At 37.8% G+C, this 17,184-nt stretch overlaps 1 protein-coding gene across 1 annotated transcript in view; it reads left to right on the top strand.

Annotated features, from left to right (window-relative positions):
• Window positions 1-17,184, top strand: part of LOC140243428 (integrin alpha-8-like) — a 74,063-nt gene that overhangs the window by 12,934 nt on the left and 43,945 nt on the right. Inside the window, exons 3-7 of the mRNA XM_072323106.1 lie at window positions 36-115; window positions 5,416-5,551; window positions 11,517-11,581; window positions 12,890-12,938; window positions 13,509-13,595. Of these exons, the coding sequence (XP_072179207.1) occupies window positions 36-115; window positions 5,416-5,551; window positions 11,517-11,581; window positions 12,890-12,938; window positions 13,509-13,595 (417 nt within the window). The remainder of the gene's footprint in view (window positions 1-35; window positions 116-5,415; window positions 5,552-11,516; window positions 11,582-12,889; window positions 12,939-13,508; window positions 13,596-17,184) is intronic.

Here is a 17,184-nt window from a genome sequence, read left to right as displayed (position 1 = left end):
TTCTTTCCTGTATTTGTTTTCCTTTCCACCTGCAGGTAACTCGCTTGTAACGGACAAGTCCAACCAGTGGTTTGGAGCAACAGTAGAGAGCTCAGGCCCAAATGGAAAAATACTGGTAAGAATATGGCCCTGCAGCTCCCAGGTTTTGGATTATATAAAAGCAAAATCATAAATAGAAAGTTTCCTGCTTTCCTGTCGTGGACTGTGATAATTGGAGCAAAATGTGATCCTTTGGGAATCACATTAGAAAACTTTTACCATTCATTTGCAGGAGTGCAAGAGCCTACATGCAAGTGCTGTGCTAGGATGTAGCATTAAACATACATTTCATTTGTAATTATCCTCTTTATGCACTCATGAGATAATTATAACTTGCAAGTAGGCCTACACATGTACTCCTATCTAATTAGACATCTTTCATCCTGTGTTCTACTAAGTTAGGTTGAACAGATGGCACTAAAATGTGCTGAACTTAGAAAAGTAAAATACCACATTTCTCGACATTCTCATAGTTTTACATTGTACGTCATCATATCATTCACCAGAAATATGATTATTTTTAATAGATGAAAACTATACTGCATGTTAAAAAAAGAGACACACACAACAATAAAGGCTTAATGTATTAACATTTAACATTAACATTAACATTTAATACCAAAGTCTTTATAGGCCTACTCGACTGTTCAGTGATAGGTTTCAAGAACAGGTGCCTCACGGGGCCTCCCTGGTCTGCAGTGGAAGAGTCCATGCGGATTGAAAGATTATGCAATAGGAATTGCATCGTAGATGAAGTCATGGGCTTTGTCACGGAGTCGGCTGACGCTAGAGGATTATGAACTTACAGAGCAGGTGTCTGGATTGTCTGACCGATAATCGCACGAGGCACCTATTATAGGTCATTGACCACAGCGCATTTTTCATACCGCTTGGGTAAAATATATGAACGGCATGTCATGCACGCAGGACGGGTGCACACGTGTGTGTCTTTTTGTGTGTGTGTGTGAGTGTTGTGCTGCCACGCTGTTGATTAACTTCTGGTTGCACCCCATTAAAGGGACTGGATTGCGAAGGTTAGCAATAAGTCAGTTCGGAGTTAGCTCATGGGCACATTGGTCCGAATGACCTTTCTTTTTTCTCAGTCGGTTTAGGGGCTCTTCACTCGTTTTCAGAGCGACATAATGCATAAGCTTTACGCAACGATTTATGGTATTCATCAATCCTGCTTAAACAAAGAATGAACTCGCATAGACCAGATGGCCAGAATGATCCGTCAATTAACACTTGGGAAAGCATTCATTTCATTATCTTACATTGAATGTAAGAACAACCTCTTTCTATCGATATTGCCAAATACCACTTTTGCTGTCAGGTGGATGTGCTGGCAGGCAGCATTTATAAGGATTACATGAATTATCATTATACATAATAATACATCACAGACGCTTATCCCAGTGACTTTAAAAACCGACGTGCCTGTTGGTCTGAATGACCTTTTTTCTGCTCATGCGCAGAGTGGAACTCTGAACTGGCTTATTGGAATACACTTGGGAACCCTGTAATGCTTCAGAAAATGTTAAAGGCATAGTTTACCATTGGGAGCACAGATTTTAAAAATGTTAGAGTTATCATTATTTGATGCATATATGTAGGTCAGTTGCATCACAAAACATCCTACCATATAAAAATTTTGCAATAAAACCTAAAATATAAGGAGATATCACTATTTTTATGCCTCCGCCACGAAGTGGTGCCGGAGGCATTATGTTTTCGGGTTGTCCGTCCGTCCGTCTGTCCTTCCGTCCGTCCGTCCGTCCTTCCGTCCGTCTGTAATGAATTTTGTGGACAAGGTAACTATCAAAACCTGTTGAGGTATCCTAATGAAACTTGGCATGTATGTGTATTAGGGGGTGAAGTTGTGCCTATCAACTTTTGGGTGCACATGCTCAAGGTCAAAGGTCAAAAGGTCAAGGTCAAATACATAAAATTTCACTATTTCCACCATATCTATTGAATGCCGGAAGATATTTTCTTAAAACTTAGTGTATACATGTATTACCCAATTAAGATTCTCTGGTGAAAGTTTGGATCATGAGGTCAAAGGTCAAAGGTCAAAAGGTCAGGGTCAAATACATAAAATTTCACTATTTCCACCATATCTATTGAATGCCTTAAGATATTTTCTTGAAACTTAGTGTATACATGTATTACCCGATTAAGATTCTCTGGTGAAAGTTTGGGTCATGAGGTCAAAGGTCAAAGGTCAAAAGGTCAAGTAAAAATATTAAAACTTCTTTTTTTTCTCCATAACTTGGAAAATTGTTCAAGGTATCTTCATGGAACATAGTATATACATATACTGACTGGAAGTGATTATCTAGAGAATGTAGGGTTCATGGGGTCAAAGGTCAAGTGCAACACTTCAAAATTTTACTATTTCCCTCCTATCATGCAATGCCAGCAGGGTTATTTTTTTTTTTTTTCACTTGGTGTATTCATACATGTGTAACCTAATAGAAATTCTCTGGAAAGTTTTTTTTTTTTCTTCTTTTTTTCCCTCAAAGGTCAAAAGGTCAAAGATCAAGTGAAAGTGCTGAACTAACTTTTTTCTCCATATCTCGGAAGTGGCTCAAGTTATCTTGAAACATAGTACATATTATGCATGTTCTACCTGAAAGTGATTATCTTATGAATTTTAGGGTCAAGGGCCAGATGAAAATGGTAACAATTTACTATTCAATTCAGAAATTGCACTTTTTCTCCACACCTGCACCTTGAAAATTACTCAATGCCTAAATGTATGAATGGGTCAAAGTCGAGTTAAAGTCCTTAAATCCCTAGATGTATGCTCTCCTATTCATCCAATTAAACCTAGGTCAAGGAAGGTGAACATTCAACACATTTGTGACAAACTTGTCATTTCAATATTTTGCCAATTTTGTGAAAATGTAATCACACATTGTCCACATGCACTATCTAGACCTATTGGGAAAATCATGCATTATGGCGGAGGCATACCAGTCGCCAAAGCGACATTTCTAGTTCTCATTAAACCATAACTGTAGACGGTTAAATCTAGAAACAATTTTATTGTAACTATTGTTCACTTTTTTTATACTCAATAATACTTAACATTGATTATCCTGATTAAAATTTATTACATTGGTTGTTTCTATCCCTAACTCATATTTTAGAACTATTTTGAAGCACTGAAGCTGGGTTTTCTTCCCATATGATTTGTACCATAGTATGCTTCGATACTCATATTTGCTGATGGGCAATTCTATCATAGCAGGCCTGTGCTTGTTGTGGTTTTTATATTATATTTGATGGCTATGAATGGGATACCAGGGAATATTGCACAAGTTAGGGCCAATATTGCACGAATCGAAGATGAGTGCAATATTGGCCCTAATTGGCCCTAATATATATAAATATTCAATGTTTATGAGTGCGATGGTTCAGAATATTACATGAGCGTGCAAGTTCAACCGTTCTATTCAACGACGCGAAGCGGAGTTGAATGGAACGGTTAAACTTGCACCGAATGTAATATTCGGTACCGTCGCACGAATGATAAACATTGAATATTTGTTTTATACAACACATGATATCAAAATATTTAGGTCTGGTCTAGAGTCTAGACCAAAATAGATATATGTTTTATTTTAACCCTATCTAGATGGAGAACTATGCGAAAGCCTACGCCTAACGTTAGGCCTACTAACTACATAACATACTGCCACTGGCTCGATCTGTGGTAGGTCTTGAAAAAAGGTCTAACTAAACCCTATAGCTAGGTCTAGAGAGTTTGCTTACCTCTATTTAAAGCATACTGTATTTGACCACTTTCTTAATATTTGCTGCTTCACTTCACTCATGATTAGCAATGCACTGAGATCCTCATCAGAGACGAGAACAAAGCTCGGGTGAGAAGAGGTATAGGTCTACGTAGCCATGATAATCTAACATACACTAGGCCTACTAGCGCATTCGCGTGTAAAAACAGACTTGCACGCCACAACCTAGCCTGGCGCTGGCATGGCCAAGGACTGACGAACCGGTTGCGTGCTGGCCCAGTGCACACCCTACGGGTGCGCGTATGCATCAATGCCAGCTACCAGTAGCTGTACGATACACAAGTTCAGTGTGTCCTAGGGTCTATTGCACTGCCGGCTCACTTGTACCGTTCAGTAGTCGACTATTGCACTGCCATTGGGAGTGAGCGTTGGATAGCTGATTCCTCTGAATGTCATGTGACCCGCATTCATCCAATCAGATGGCAAGATCTAGATTCCATTCATGTGTTGTATAATCCCTGGTATTCCATGAATTAATGCCATCCAATATAATTATTATCATCTCCAATTCTGTAGAGAAAGCATAAACTGCACAAAAATAAAGTAGTATTCCTACTTCTACTCGTCCTTGAAGTTTACTCGGCAGTCACATCCAGCGCTAAAATGGGGAAGCCCCTAAAACTGCATATGAAGCAAGCAACTAGCAAGATGTTTGCGCACTTGTGAATTGTAACAAAATGACGCGCACTATAGCAAGCGTTTGCGCACTCAGTTGCAAGCGCTCACACAACAGACGAGACAGAATGTGGTGTGATCTTGAACGGCCAGTAACAACGGTAGCCTATGGGGAATTAATACGTTGGCCTATACATGCGTATCATTCAATATGCTTTGATATCTAACAGTAAAAAATTGAGCTAACAACAATACGCATTTTTAATGCACCACTAAAACGTCCTATATAGATGATAACCAAATGCACCACAGCTGATGGGCAGCAAATAAAGATTGAATGCAATCATAGCACCATAATATCTGCTGATCGGTTCCATGTAGTGCAGAGGGACCACTGAAACATAATGGTAGTGTACATGCCAATGTATGATCATGAGAAAAACATTTTTAAATATTCAAGTTTTGGGTAGCAAGGTCAGAGGTTATAGGCCATAATATAATCTCTACTGAATCTTATTTTAGTGAGAGGAGGGTCTGAATACCATTTGCAGATGAAACAAAAACCCAGCATTAGTGCTTTAAAACAGTTCCAATATGTGAGTTTGGTATAGAAACAACCACTGTAAAAATTTGAATCTGTATAATCAATGTTAAGTACCAGGTATTGTTAAATACACAAAATGTGAACAAAAGTTATAATAAAAATGTTGCCAGACTAAACCCTCTACAGTTATGATTTAATGAGAAAAATACTGATATCTCCTTATATTTTTGGCTCTATTGCAAAAATTTTATATGGTAGGATGTTTTGTGGTACAACAGACCTACACATATGCATCAAATGTGATATCTTGAACATTTTTTAAATCACTGTTCCCAAATGTCAACAGGACCTTTAATATAGATCTAACTGCTGTTTTTCTCTGTGTTCCTTTACCAGGCTTGTGCGCCCAGACTAGTCTGGTTCAGAGATCCCGCGTTGGCAACCCAGGAGAGGGAACCGACAGGCACATGCTTTGTTGGATACTCAAACTTCACCAACTTTGTGGAGTACTCGCCATGCCAGACAACAAACCGTAAGTACTGGAAGCTATCGAGAGCTTGGAATGGAAAGAATTAAAGAAAGGAGGGCGAGACAATGCGTGCTGAAAGTTTCGATTTGCAGAATCTCGCGTGTGGTCTCTCTTTGATATGTCTGTGGTACCAATGAGGAATGGATTAGACGAGAAGGGTATCTATACAAGTTTGATATCATACAAAAGAACTAGATACAATACGGTGTGCACAAGTGTGTTGCTGCTGTACCTGACTGTTCTGTGAATTCAAAATAATGCAAAGTTCACATGAAGTTTGAAGTGCATTGTTGTGATCACTGATCTCTTTTCTCATCCTTGCCATTGCCACTGGCAGCCTACACTGTATGTGTACAATGTCAATGGCATCTTGGAGGGGGGTGCATTTTATCAAGCATTTTGTCAGATAATTTTTTTGACAAATTGTTCTGAGCTACTAAATTCTTTGCATCTGATTGGCTGAAGAACAAATTTGTCTGAAAAAAAAACTTGATGAAATGCCTCCCCCCCCCTCAATATTGGATCATTTAAAGGGCTAGTAACCACTGTTACAGACCAGTTTATCTATGAGGAAGGCTAGCTGGATTGAGACCTAAGGTCTGCTATCACCTCAGGTTTTAATCCAGATTAGAAATGTGCCATGTAATTCTGAGACGAGGGACAAAAATTCTCCTAGTGTTGTGTATAAAGTTGGAAAAAGTAGTCCCACATGATCATAATTATGTTTGCATAAAGTGCTCTCAATGAACATTTGTTGACCAAACTTAATGTATCATTATATTTCATGGTAAGTTTTATATTTTGGGAAAAGAAAAAAAGGGTCCATGATAGAAAGGTTACATTTGTGTTGAGAAAAAAAGGGAAACGGTTGAGCACTAGTGCAGGGATGTTTTGCGTTTTGTTTATCTTCATTCTTTTAATGCATTTTGTTGTTGTTTCTTAAACTTAGAGATGTGGTGGAGTCTTCTTGTTTTCTTCTCAGAGAAATCCACAAAAAACAAAAGCACAGAAGGAGGTCCCAAGGGGTTCCAACAAATTATCATTGCTCTGATCTTTTATCTTCCTTGAGTATGACTGACTCCCCAAACAACCTGCTAAATTGACTTCATCCCATCTTCCCAAACAACATGGTCCCCTTTTCCTCAATGCTAAGTGTGGATATCATAAAGTGTTTTGCAATAAAAACAGGAATGTCATCAGAGCAAAGGGAAGTGGCTTGTTATGCGCACATGAATACAGACTTGAGAAGAGTCATCTCATGAACAAAAAACAGACAGCAATGAGACATATTTTTTTAGTCTTTTTGGTACTGTAGTAATTTCAGTGTTTTTGCAGACCACATACTGTTGGGACCATGGGGCAAACAGTGCATGGACCACAGTGTAAGCATTTAACATCTTTGCATTTTCAAGAAGAATAAGAATAAGAATTTGCATTTTCAAGAAGAAGAAGAAGAAGAAGAAGAAGAAGAAGAAGAAGCAGAAGAAGAAGAAGAAGAAGAAGAAGAAGAAGAAGAAGAAGAAGAAGAAGAAGAAGAAGAAGAAGAAGAAGAAGAAGAAGAAGAAGAACAACAACAACAACCTACATGCAGTGTGGACTGCAAGTGGCTCCACACAGATTGAAGACAGTGCACGTTAAGTATTGGGTCTTTATGAATGTGAGACTTGTTGGCTGGGTATAGACGCACGACCTCTTCAAAAAATTCAACGCCCTAAAACTTTGTAATAAGGTCGTGTGACCTAGTCCTATAACCTATCACTTGGATGTTTGGTGATGTCAAACCGACAGTTGGGAAGTCACATGATCTCAGATCGTGTGGTGTGCGGCGGGATTTAGACTACACATAAATCATGTCCCTTAACAACTCACATTGAGTTCACTGTGTATATAATGCAGGATATTGATATTTATTCAAAGATTCCTTGACATGTTCTGTAGTGTAAGGTCATCTTTTGCTTAGTAGAAGATTAACAAAATAGCACAAATCTGGTCACAAAATTATTTGCTTCAGAATGGTCACTTATTCAAGTAATGTGCAGTTTAATGTTTCCAGGTTAGCATGCCTGTACAGTGACGGGGCATCAAAGTGCACATTACTTGAATATGAGACCGTTCTGAAGCAAACAATTTTCACACAACAATAGATATATAATGTACTCTTAAATGAATCCAACAAGGATTGGAACAATCATCCCCCAGCATTCCCACTGACTCCCACTGATCAGTTACTAGCCATCCCCTTTCATGTCAAAAACCAACGTTTCAAATGTAATCTCTGTCCCCTGTAGATTAGCTGCCATACATGTGCATGGGTTAGAAGTCTGAAGAAGATGAAAAAGAAACAAGAAGAAAAAGTTCAGAACTGCAGAGGCCTTCATTTAAAGCATTTTTATGAAACATGTATTACTTCTTTGGCTTTATATTGTCTTGTAGAATAATGTGTTGAGTTGTGGAGTTGAATGGAGTCCTTTGTATGACCTCTCCCCCCCCCCCCCCCTCCCCCCATCAAGAGCAGGGATGTTTGTTTGTATCAATCTGTGTCTTTCTCATTGTGTGTGTGTGTGTGTTTTGTTTTGCTTTGTTTTTTATAAAGGAGTGATCCATATAAAGATCTATTCCACTCTCATGTTGTAGGTACACATGTTGATATACTTGTGCTAAGTAACCTTAGCTTTCTGGTATGTGTATGTTTCCCACGCTCCTTTGCTGTAACCCCAACCACCCCATCTTTTTATCATAATTTTGTACTTTTTTATCATTTGTCTTGAATAATGAGGTTGAGTTAAAAAAAAAAAAAACTCTTTAATAGAGTCCTACATCTTCACAGGTCTTCTTTGTGGTTACACAATTTTCAAAGACTTCTTTAATTATTAAATCTATATCAGATTATCAAAAATTGGCAACACTTTTATGATGATTATTGATGTTCCTATATTTTCTAAAGTGATATTTTTCTAATGAATTTCTTTTTGGTTATGAGCAAATTTTATGAATGGTTCCTCACAATCTTTCTTCAGTGTCTTGCAGCAAAATTCAGATTTTCTATTGTATGCACCAAGAATGTAATGAATATGAGATGATAATTTCTCCAGCAAAATTCCCAAGGTACTTTATGGATAGAGTAATACCTGCCTGCCCAATTATGAATTTCTGGTTAAAGAGAAACTTTCTTATCCTGTAGTCCTGCTCAAGCAATACAGTTAGGTCTATAACAAAATTCGTACCATGTGTGCATACATGTATATTTGCGGCCTAAAAATTTGTAGCATGTGTCCAAATTGCCTCAGTCCCACATGTGTGTGCACTTATCCGACATTACGAAACTTGCGGGATGATGTCATTGGAAGTTCCGAGGAGTATGTTCCCTTTAACGGTCCCGTCTCCTGTAATTAGCCGTGGCTGCATCTTGCTGTAGCCTGTGTAATTGGACTCTGCTGTCTAATCAAGTCAGAGTGTCGTTAGGAAATTCCCCGACCCCGTTTTTCCCTTCTCCTTCTATCTTTTTCTCTCTCTTTGGCTCTCTCTTTCTCCCGCTCATGCCGATTTTGCATAGTAGGTTACATCAGAGGCATCGCGAATGTCTGCGTGGGCCTGGGTGGTGGTGAGGCAATTTTACACTCGGCACAGTGCATACAATATGTCTTATGCGTTACATGTCTGTGAAATACCAGTAGCGTGCATAGAATATGCACCATGAATGCACACCAACAACATGTGTGCCATGTACCAGTATGGTGTAGCTTGCACAAGGATCATTAATTTTTAGTACCTTGAATGCCAACACACATGAATCTATAATGACGATGTAGAGATTCTATGTGAGCTCATTGTGTCTTTGTTCATTTTTAGGTGTCCGTGAATATAACTAATGCCTCATTGTCTGTGCGTAATTAGCTCCCAGCTGTACAGCATATAAGCTGCAAAGTGTAGAGTGCAAATTGTCATTATTATGGCAGAGTCCCTGCTTGTGATGTCACTGTATTAAAGCAAGCTAAAGTTGTTGGATCACCGCAATGCTCAACATGATCTGTGCTATGTCTGTGATGTTCAACAAGATGACACGAGTGTGCATGTGTGCGTGATACAAGAACTGGGGTATCGTGTTGCTCGACCAGTAGAAGGTCAACACGAGCTACCTGTTTTTCTTACCAGGTGAGCAACAGCAACACTGCACATCAATAACAGTGTCAATGCCAATATTCACGTTCTGTATCGAATAGATCTTTCATATTAGGAAGGTCCTTCTCAACACTATGAATTTATATTATAAAGTACATATAAGTGTATGAGACATGCTTGTATGAAGAAGTCTGCTTCTTATGATAATTATACAAATTGTATGCGTATTGTAATATAAACATATGGCAGTCATGTTGGTGTAGGAGTTAAAGGGAAGGTAAACCCAAAGAGCAATGTGGATTGAGTGAAAGCAGCAACATTAGTAGAACACATCAGTGAAAGTTTGAGAAAAATCGGACAATCGATGCAAAAGTTATGAATTTTTAAAGTTTTGGTGTTGGAACCGCTGGATGAGGAGACTACTAGAGGATATGACGTATGAGTGGACAACAATACAAAGAAAATATAAAGGATATTCAACAAAAATTCACTTTTCTAGAATTATGAAAGAGCAGTGGACCAACCGCTTTCAGAAAGTAGGGGGAATAATTGCTACCCTTAACATATGTCAATATCAAGTTGATGGAATTTGTAATTTTCATGAAAAATGGATTTTTGTATTATTTTCTTTATATTTTCTTGATATTGTAGTCCACTCATACGTCATAACCTCTAGTAGTCTCCTCATCCAGCGGTTCCAACACCAAAACTTTAAAAATTCATAACTTTTGCGTCGATTATCCGATTTTCTTCAAACTTTCACTGATGTGTTCTACTAATGTTGCTGCTTTCACTCAATCCACATTGTTCTTGGGGTTTATCTTCCCTTTAAATGATGTGAATGTTGGAAAAGAGGCTCGAGAAGGGTGCAAGAGGTTGTAGGCCTATGTATTGTATCTGCCCATTCACAGTCTATTCTGTATTCCATTTATGTAATAAATCAGATAATGGATGCCAGATTCATGTTGTACACAAGTCTGGAATAAATAGGTCAAGTAGCCCATTTGCATTTCAGGGTATAAGATAAAAAAAGAAGCAATGATAATTAAAGGAATATGTCATATCTTCATATAATAAAGTTTAAGTGTGTTGTATTTGATGTATATGTCTCTGTCTTGTCAACTGTAATGTTTGTTTGTGCAGGGCCCCCAGTAAGAACAGTACTGGCCTACTGATGGGGCTACCCTGTTGAAAAAAGTCTGAATAAATAAATAAATAAATAAGCTGCTGGATAAACTGAGAATGGTATTTTCTAAGCTTTAAAGTTGAGAGTGATGATGATAATGATGTTGTTGTTATGAAAACTATCATGATTATTTTCATTCACATTATTGTCCTTGCTTTATTATTATTTTGATAATAATAATGATGATGATGATGATAGAATTATTATGATTATGATTATGGTTATTATTATTATTATTATTATTATTGTTATTATTATTATCATTATTATTAATTAATGATTAGAATCATTGTAATCATTGCTGCCGACATATATTCTTTTTTTTGTCTTTTGCTGTTATGAAATTTAGCAGTCAAAAGGCTGTGACTGAAAGAACAATATTTGTATGAACAACAAGGGGCTCAATTTTGTGAGAGTTAGTCAATCTACTTTTTCAAACACTCACACTGAATGACAGAATTATGATGAAAAGATACACGACCAAAGTGCAGAAATATGATTTTTTATCAAGACTCATCGGGTCAATGCACTTTTTGACTCCCAACTCTCAACTGAATATTCCACTTTCACTGTAATTTTGCCACAAAGCAGACATGATACATTTCTCTGTTTTTAATCTGTCTATACATACTTGATCTTTTTCTTCTTTATTTTTGTTCACAGGAGACCTCTATGGCTTTGACAAAATCACCCATTGTGAGGCTGGCTTCAGTGCACAAATTGTACCAGTGAGTTCTTCTTGTGACAGTAGTAATTTTTCTTTAAATTTCTCTCTCTGTCTTGAATATATCTCATTCACCAATACACAGTATAGTATTTACATACTTTTTCTTTTACAAATAAATATTTCATTGTTGAAATAATAATGATAATAACAATAATGATAATAATAGTAATAGTAGTAGTAGTAATAATAATAATGATAATAAATAACAGTTATATTCAGCGCTTAATACTGACATTTCTAAGTGCATTAATATACAAATAGTGAATGGCCACGAGTGCAATGGTACAAGATTTTGCACGAGGTGAAAGATAGAGGCGCTCTATTCAACAAGGCGAAGCCGAGTTGAATAGTGCGCCTCAACTTTCACCGAGTGCGAAATCTGGTTCCATTGCATGAGTAAAGACCATACACTATTTGTTTTATACAACACCTCGAACATCAACAGATTTGGTACTCACAAATTCTTGAGTTTAGCACAGAAATGGCAACCATTTTCCGTGAAAGATGAATAGAGTAGCCTCACAGTCGCAGTCACCGTGTATGTACATATGTGTACGTGCATACGTATGCGAAACAAAGTTGTTTACAAAAATGAGTGACAAAAATACGCGCTTGTAAGTGCACTTGTAATTGTTGAGTGCGCGTGGCACATGTTTGTTTATTGTGACATCAGAGCGCGTGCAATAGAAAATTTTGGTCAAACCAAAATTGCACGCTGAGACAGCCAGAGCGTGCAATGGAACCTTTCACTAAATGTCACGTGATGGACAATCGACCAATCGGATAGCTACATTCTAAATAGGTGTTGTATAATACAGAAAAATACAGTGTATACACTTTGTATGAATTAGCTAATCTAAAACTTTGGTGCAAATTATCCAAAGAAAAAAAAAGTGTTCAGTGTAACTTTATGGTATCACAATGTGCTTTGAGTCTTTATTGTATTGAAAGAAGAAGAACAACAGAATGCATGCATTGCTGTTTGTGCATTGTGTTATATGTTACAGCAATACCTTTTTGAAACTTTAGCAAACAATTGAATGCCTGAATATAAGAACGACCCAAGTCCATTAGAGAAAATTTGGGAAAAATACAAATGAATAAATAACTTCCAACTGCTTTTAGTGTTTTCAGTTTTTGGGATGTTATTCATACAAATTTGAATGCAAAACAGTCACTTGGATGATTATCTGTATTTGCCTTTGTGGTTTCCAAAGACGATTGCCAAATTTGGACTTGGGTCGTTCTTATATTCAGGTATTCAATTTTGATTTGGATTCTAATATGTTTCATATTTTTGTCACTCCAGGATAACAGTGTACTGGTCATGGGGGCACCAGGCAGTTTTTACCTCCAAGGTAAGTCAGTATTTCTCTCGTAAATGTGTATTTGTTTTTTGGGTTGTTTTTTTGTATTTTTTCCACCCTTTCGTCAGTGCACGTTCCCACCAATGACATATTTTGCGGATTCTTTTCAAGCAAAAACTGGTGTATAAATTAACTGATGCAATTAGCTGGAATTAATTTTGTTTTGTTTTATATGCTGATGATTTCGGAGATACTTTATACTGCATCTCTTACAATGCAATTACAATGCTGTGAGTTTTTTTTTTTTAATGATTTCCAACTCAGTATTTCTGTTGGAATAACCCGTTGAGGACAGACTGATTTTGCTACAACACGCATTTCCCATAGACACTTGCCCAAGTATACTCTGGACTCATCCTCAACAGGTTTACATGAGTATAAAGTGTAAGTGATAACAGGATGTTACACAAACCACTGCCTTCAGAAGTAATGAGCGAGTACAGCAACAATGACAATGGCATCAAATGTAACTCTTGCATCATTACGCAGAAACTGAGAGCCATTCAAAATTTTGAATTTCATTTTTTATTATTATTATTATTATTTTCTCTTTCTATGCAGGTCAAATCTATTCTCAGGATCTCACCTCCCAGCAACCAGCTACAAGTACAAGTGAAGGCCAGGCAAGGACTGACAACAGTTACAGAGGTAGGCCTACGGCAGGAGGAGATTTTTGTTCTTTTTCTTTGTTTCTCCTAATCATCTATTATCATTTCTTTTCTTTCTTTTTTTTATTTTTTTTAATTTTAGAATTGGGCATTTCCCTGTGTTGTGTTTGTCAACGTTGGAACTTGTACGCTTTAGCTGTCTCGTGAATTCTTGCATAGTTTTGATGCTCATCAAATCATGATGATTTCATCGAGTCCAGAATAGTTTCTGTCATGATCATATACCCGTGTTTTTCTTTTTTTTTTGTGTGTGTGTGTAACCCTCAGATCACATCGTTTCATATCTGCATGATAAACTGACAGAGAGGAAGAGAAGGAACCAGTGTGGGATTTGAAGGGGGGGGGGGGGGGGGAGGGGGACGACACTCCACACTGAGCTGAAACAGACTGGTTCCTTCATTTTACATAATGACCCTATATTGTGGGGATTCATATGGAGTGAAAAGGCTGGTCCAGTTCGGATATATTTTATCTGAGAATCCTCCTAACAAATTGTGACCAGCTTTACCACTGATCCCTCTGTAGTAAAGTTCACACATGGCCGCCGAATCTTGACTGGAGTCGACCCTTACAAATGAGTGTATCCACGATGGGCGTATGTGTGGATATGCACATACTCTCTGGCCGGTTCTATTTGTGGTTTTCGTATGTACCCAGATGTGCAGTGAATGAAGAAGACCACCCATGAATCCCAATGCTACCAGGTCTTGAATATGCATTAATCGTTCAGATCAATGCAATTTCATGCACGCATAGTGGAAATGTATGCCTATATGACAAACATCCAATGATTTTTGTATTCTCTCCCCCCTCCCCAAAAATAAAATATAAACAAACAACAGAACAAACACAGTTCCTCTTTAAATAGTCATTTCTATTTCACACCCATTTCCTGGGATGCAGAGTCATTGTTGCATTGCTGAATGTCGTATGATAGCATCCCTAATTTTCCATTTGATACTTCCCCTTGAGCTTCATCAATGATTATTATGGGCTCAGGTGCCATAGAGTTAATGGTAGAGGCTATACGGCTGAATTATGCTGCAAATTGGAAAGGCTGCAAAACCAGTTATGTGTGCCTTGCGGCTTGACTGTACTTGATCAGCCTCTTAGGATGTTATGCCATTTTGCTAGACATGGGAGGAGTTGAGGGGCAGAGGAGGAGGGAGGGCAGAGGGGATTTGCCTGTCAGGGTATCATCAAAAGGGGCTATTATTCTGTCCAATTTTTCTGGCACTTTGTCCCTTCTTGCCCTCATGGATAGCCTTCAAAAGGGCTTTTACTGAATAATGTTTGAAAAAAAAATTGAGAAGAGATGGTCTGTCAGTCCTGATGGAATCTTACCAGCACCATCGTTACGGCAATCTCCAGATTCCAGTGGACCATGGGGGATTTTCCCATCATGGAGACATGGCATGTTTAAAGGGATAGTTTACTAGCAGACATTTGTATTTGTTTGGCTTGGTTGATACTTCAGGCCATTTCTGCCCCTAAAAAGAGAAAACTTTTTTTTTTTCTTAAAGACTTAGGAATCTTCAGAGGAATTCATAGTTTATTTGATGACAATCTGTTTTGAAATTGGTGAGATGTTCAAAAATTAACTATAACAAAGTTTGTGGCCGAAACGTCATATTCATTTTTTTGTGTGTTTACCTTGCTTCGTGAGACAGAAGATCAGCTCAATTTCCTTCAGTTACTACCACGATGATGAACATCTTCTACACTAAAGTTGTACTAGTAGAAGGTGGGACCCACCTTTTATTAGGACTTCTTTGCTTTAATCATCTCAACCATTTCAAAACCAATCTTCATTACAAATAAACTTTGAATTCCTCCTCAAATTGTTTGCTCTTTTATGTTTCATGAGAGGTTACTCATTATCTATCACAAAAAAAAAGTTGGAATTCTGAAGCCCCAACTCAACCAAAACCATAACATCCGTTGAAAGGTCCAGTTTACCTTTGGGAGCAGTGATTTCAAAAATGTTCAAGATATCACATTTGATGCATATGTGTTGGTCTGTTGTACCATAAAACATTCTACCATATAACATTTTTGCAAAAAGCCTGAAATATTAGGAGATATCAGTGTTTTTCTCAATAAACCGTAATTGTAGACGATTTAGTTTGGCAACATTTTTATTATAACTATTGTTCACATTTTGTGTATTTAACAACACTTAACATCGATTATACGGATTCAAATTTTTACAGTGGTTGTTTCTATCCCTAACTCACATATTAGAACTATTCTAAAGCACTAATGCTGGGTTTTTGTTTCATTTGCAAATGGTAAATTATGCCTTTAACCCTTTGTCTGCTCTTAGTGCTGATTGACACAGAAAACCCCATAGCATTGTACACACTGTACAAAGTCCCTGGTACAGTAAGGGTAACGCAGGCAATAGATGATATCAGTAAGGGTAGAAGATTATCAATGGTATAATTGTCGATGATAGCTTTCTTTTTGCCTTTCAAAGGATTCTGTATAAACCTCACAGCAAAATGTACTGGATAAACCATGTGCCAGAGTAAAGTTTTTACCACTCTCCCCATGTCAGGGCATTCAGTTTAAAGATTAAACGGAAAAAGATGATGGTTATACTTGATTGAAGTGGGAAGCAGTTCCTAGCAATTTGCAGTTGAGTGACAGTTGTCGTAGCTCTGTTGTCGGACTCGACCTTGGATTCAGTGCTTGAGTAATTCAGTTGTCAAGGAGGTGAGAATTTTGGCATTGGGAGCATGCCGATTATTTTCATCCGATTTCCGTTTTCCGTTTCAGCCGCAACTAATGATATGCCCATCCTGTAGGGCGGGGCTAGAGTAACATTGAATTGGTACTAGACTAGGGGTGGGGTCTAGAGGAGGAGGAGGGTGGGGTCAGGGTTGGGGAAGGATAACACAGCATTGTAACAGTCAGCGCACTGACCCCTTTGCGTGCCATCCCCAATGACTTCGCAATACGGGTGTCTGTTTTAACTATCAGCGACAGAGGAAATAGCGCGGCCACTCCTGTCATCACAGTAGGAATCACTGGGATTGCATGATAGTGGAAGGTCACTAGGGGGTATTTCAAAAAGTAGAGCCATGATACATAGTTTGTGGGGTTTTCTCCTCAATTTGCCAGATACGCATATGTGTATTTATGGCTTAAAATCCTATTTTAAAGTCGTGGTAGGTGTGGCATTACTTCACGTACACATTTGTGTGGTCATTTCCCCTGCATAGGCCTAAAATCTGCTGTCCTTGATGATGAATTGCCACAAATGTTGATTGCTGAATGCAGTGGAAGTTTAGTTTTTCTTTCCATTTTGATATCTCAAGGGGAAAAAAATAAACCTTGACAATTAATACATACATAATTTCTTTTTGCATGACTTGCATCACTAAGCTTTTGAGCCACAATCATTCATTTCTAGTACCAATCAAACCACAAAATTAGTCTTTTTACTTACTAGGTGGGTAAATAGGAAGGGAAAGGTATTCTATGATCTTTATCAAGTCATTGGACCACTAAAATGAGGTTAAAATGGCTGGTACAAGGCTCATTTATTTATCTAGGTTAATGTT

The sequence above is a fragment of the Diadema setosum genome, chromosome 20 (assembly GCF_964275005.1).
Source record: "Diadema setosum chromosome 20, eeDiaSeto1, whole genome shotgun sequence".
NCBI lineage: Eukaryota > Metazoa > Echinodermata > Echinoidea > Diadematoida > Diadematidae > Diadema > Diadema setosum.
The sequence above is the reverse complement of the archived record's forward strand: the minus strand, read 5'-3'. Positions and strand labels throughout refer to the sequence as shown.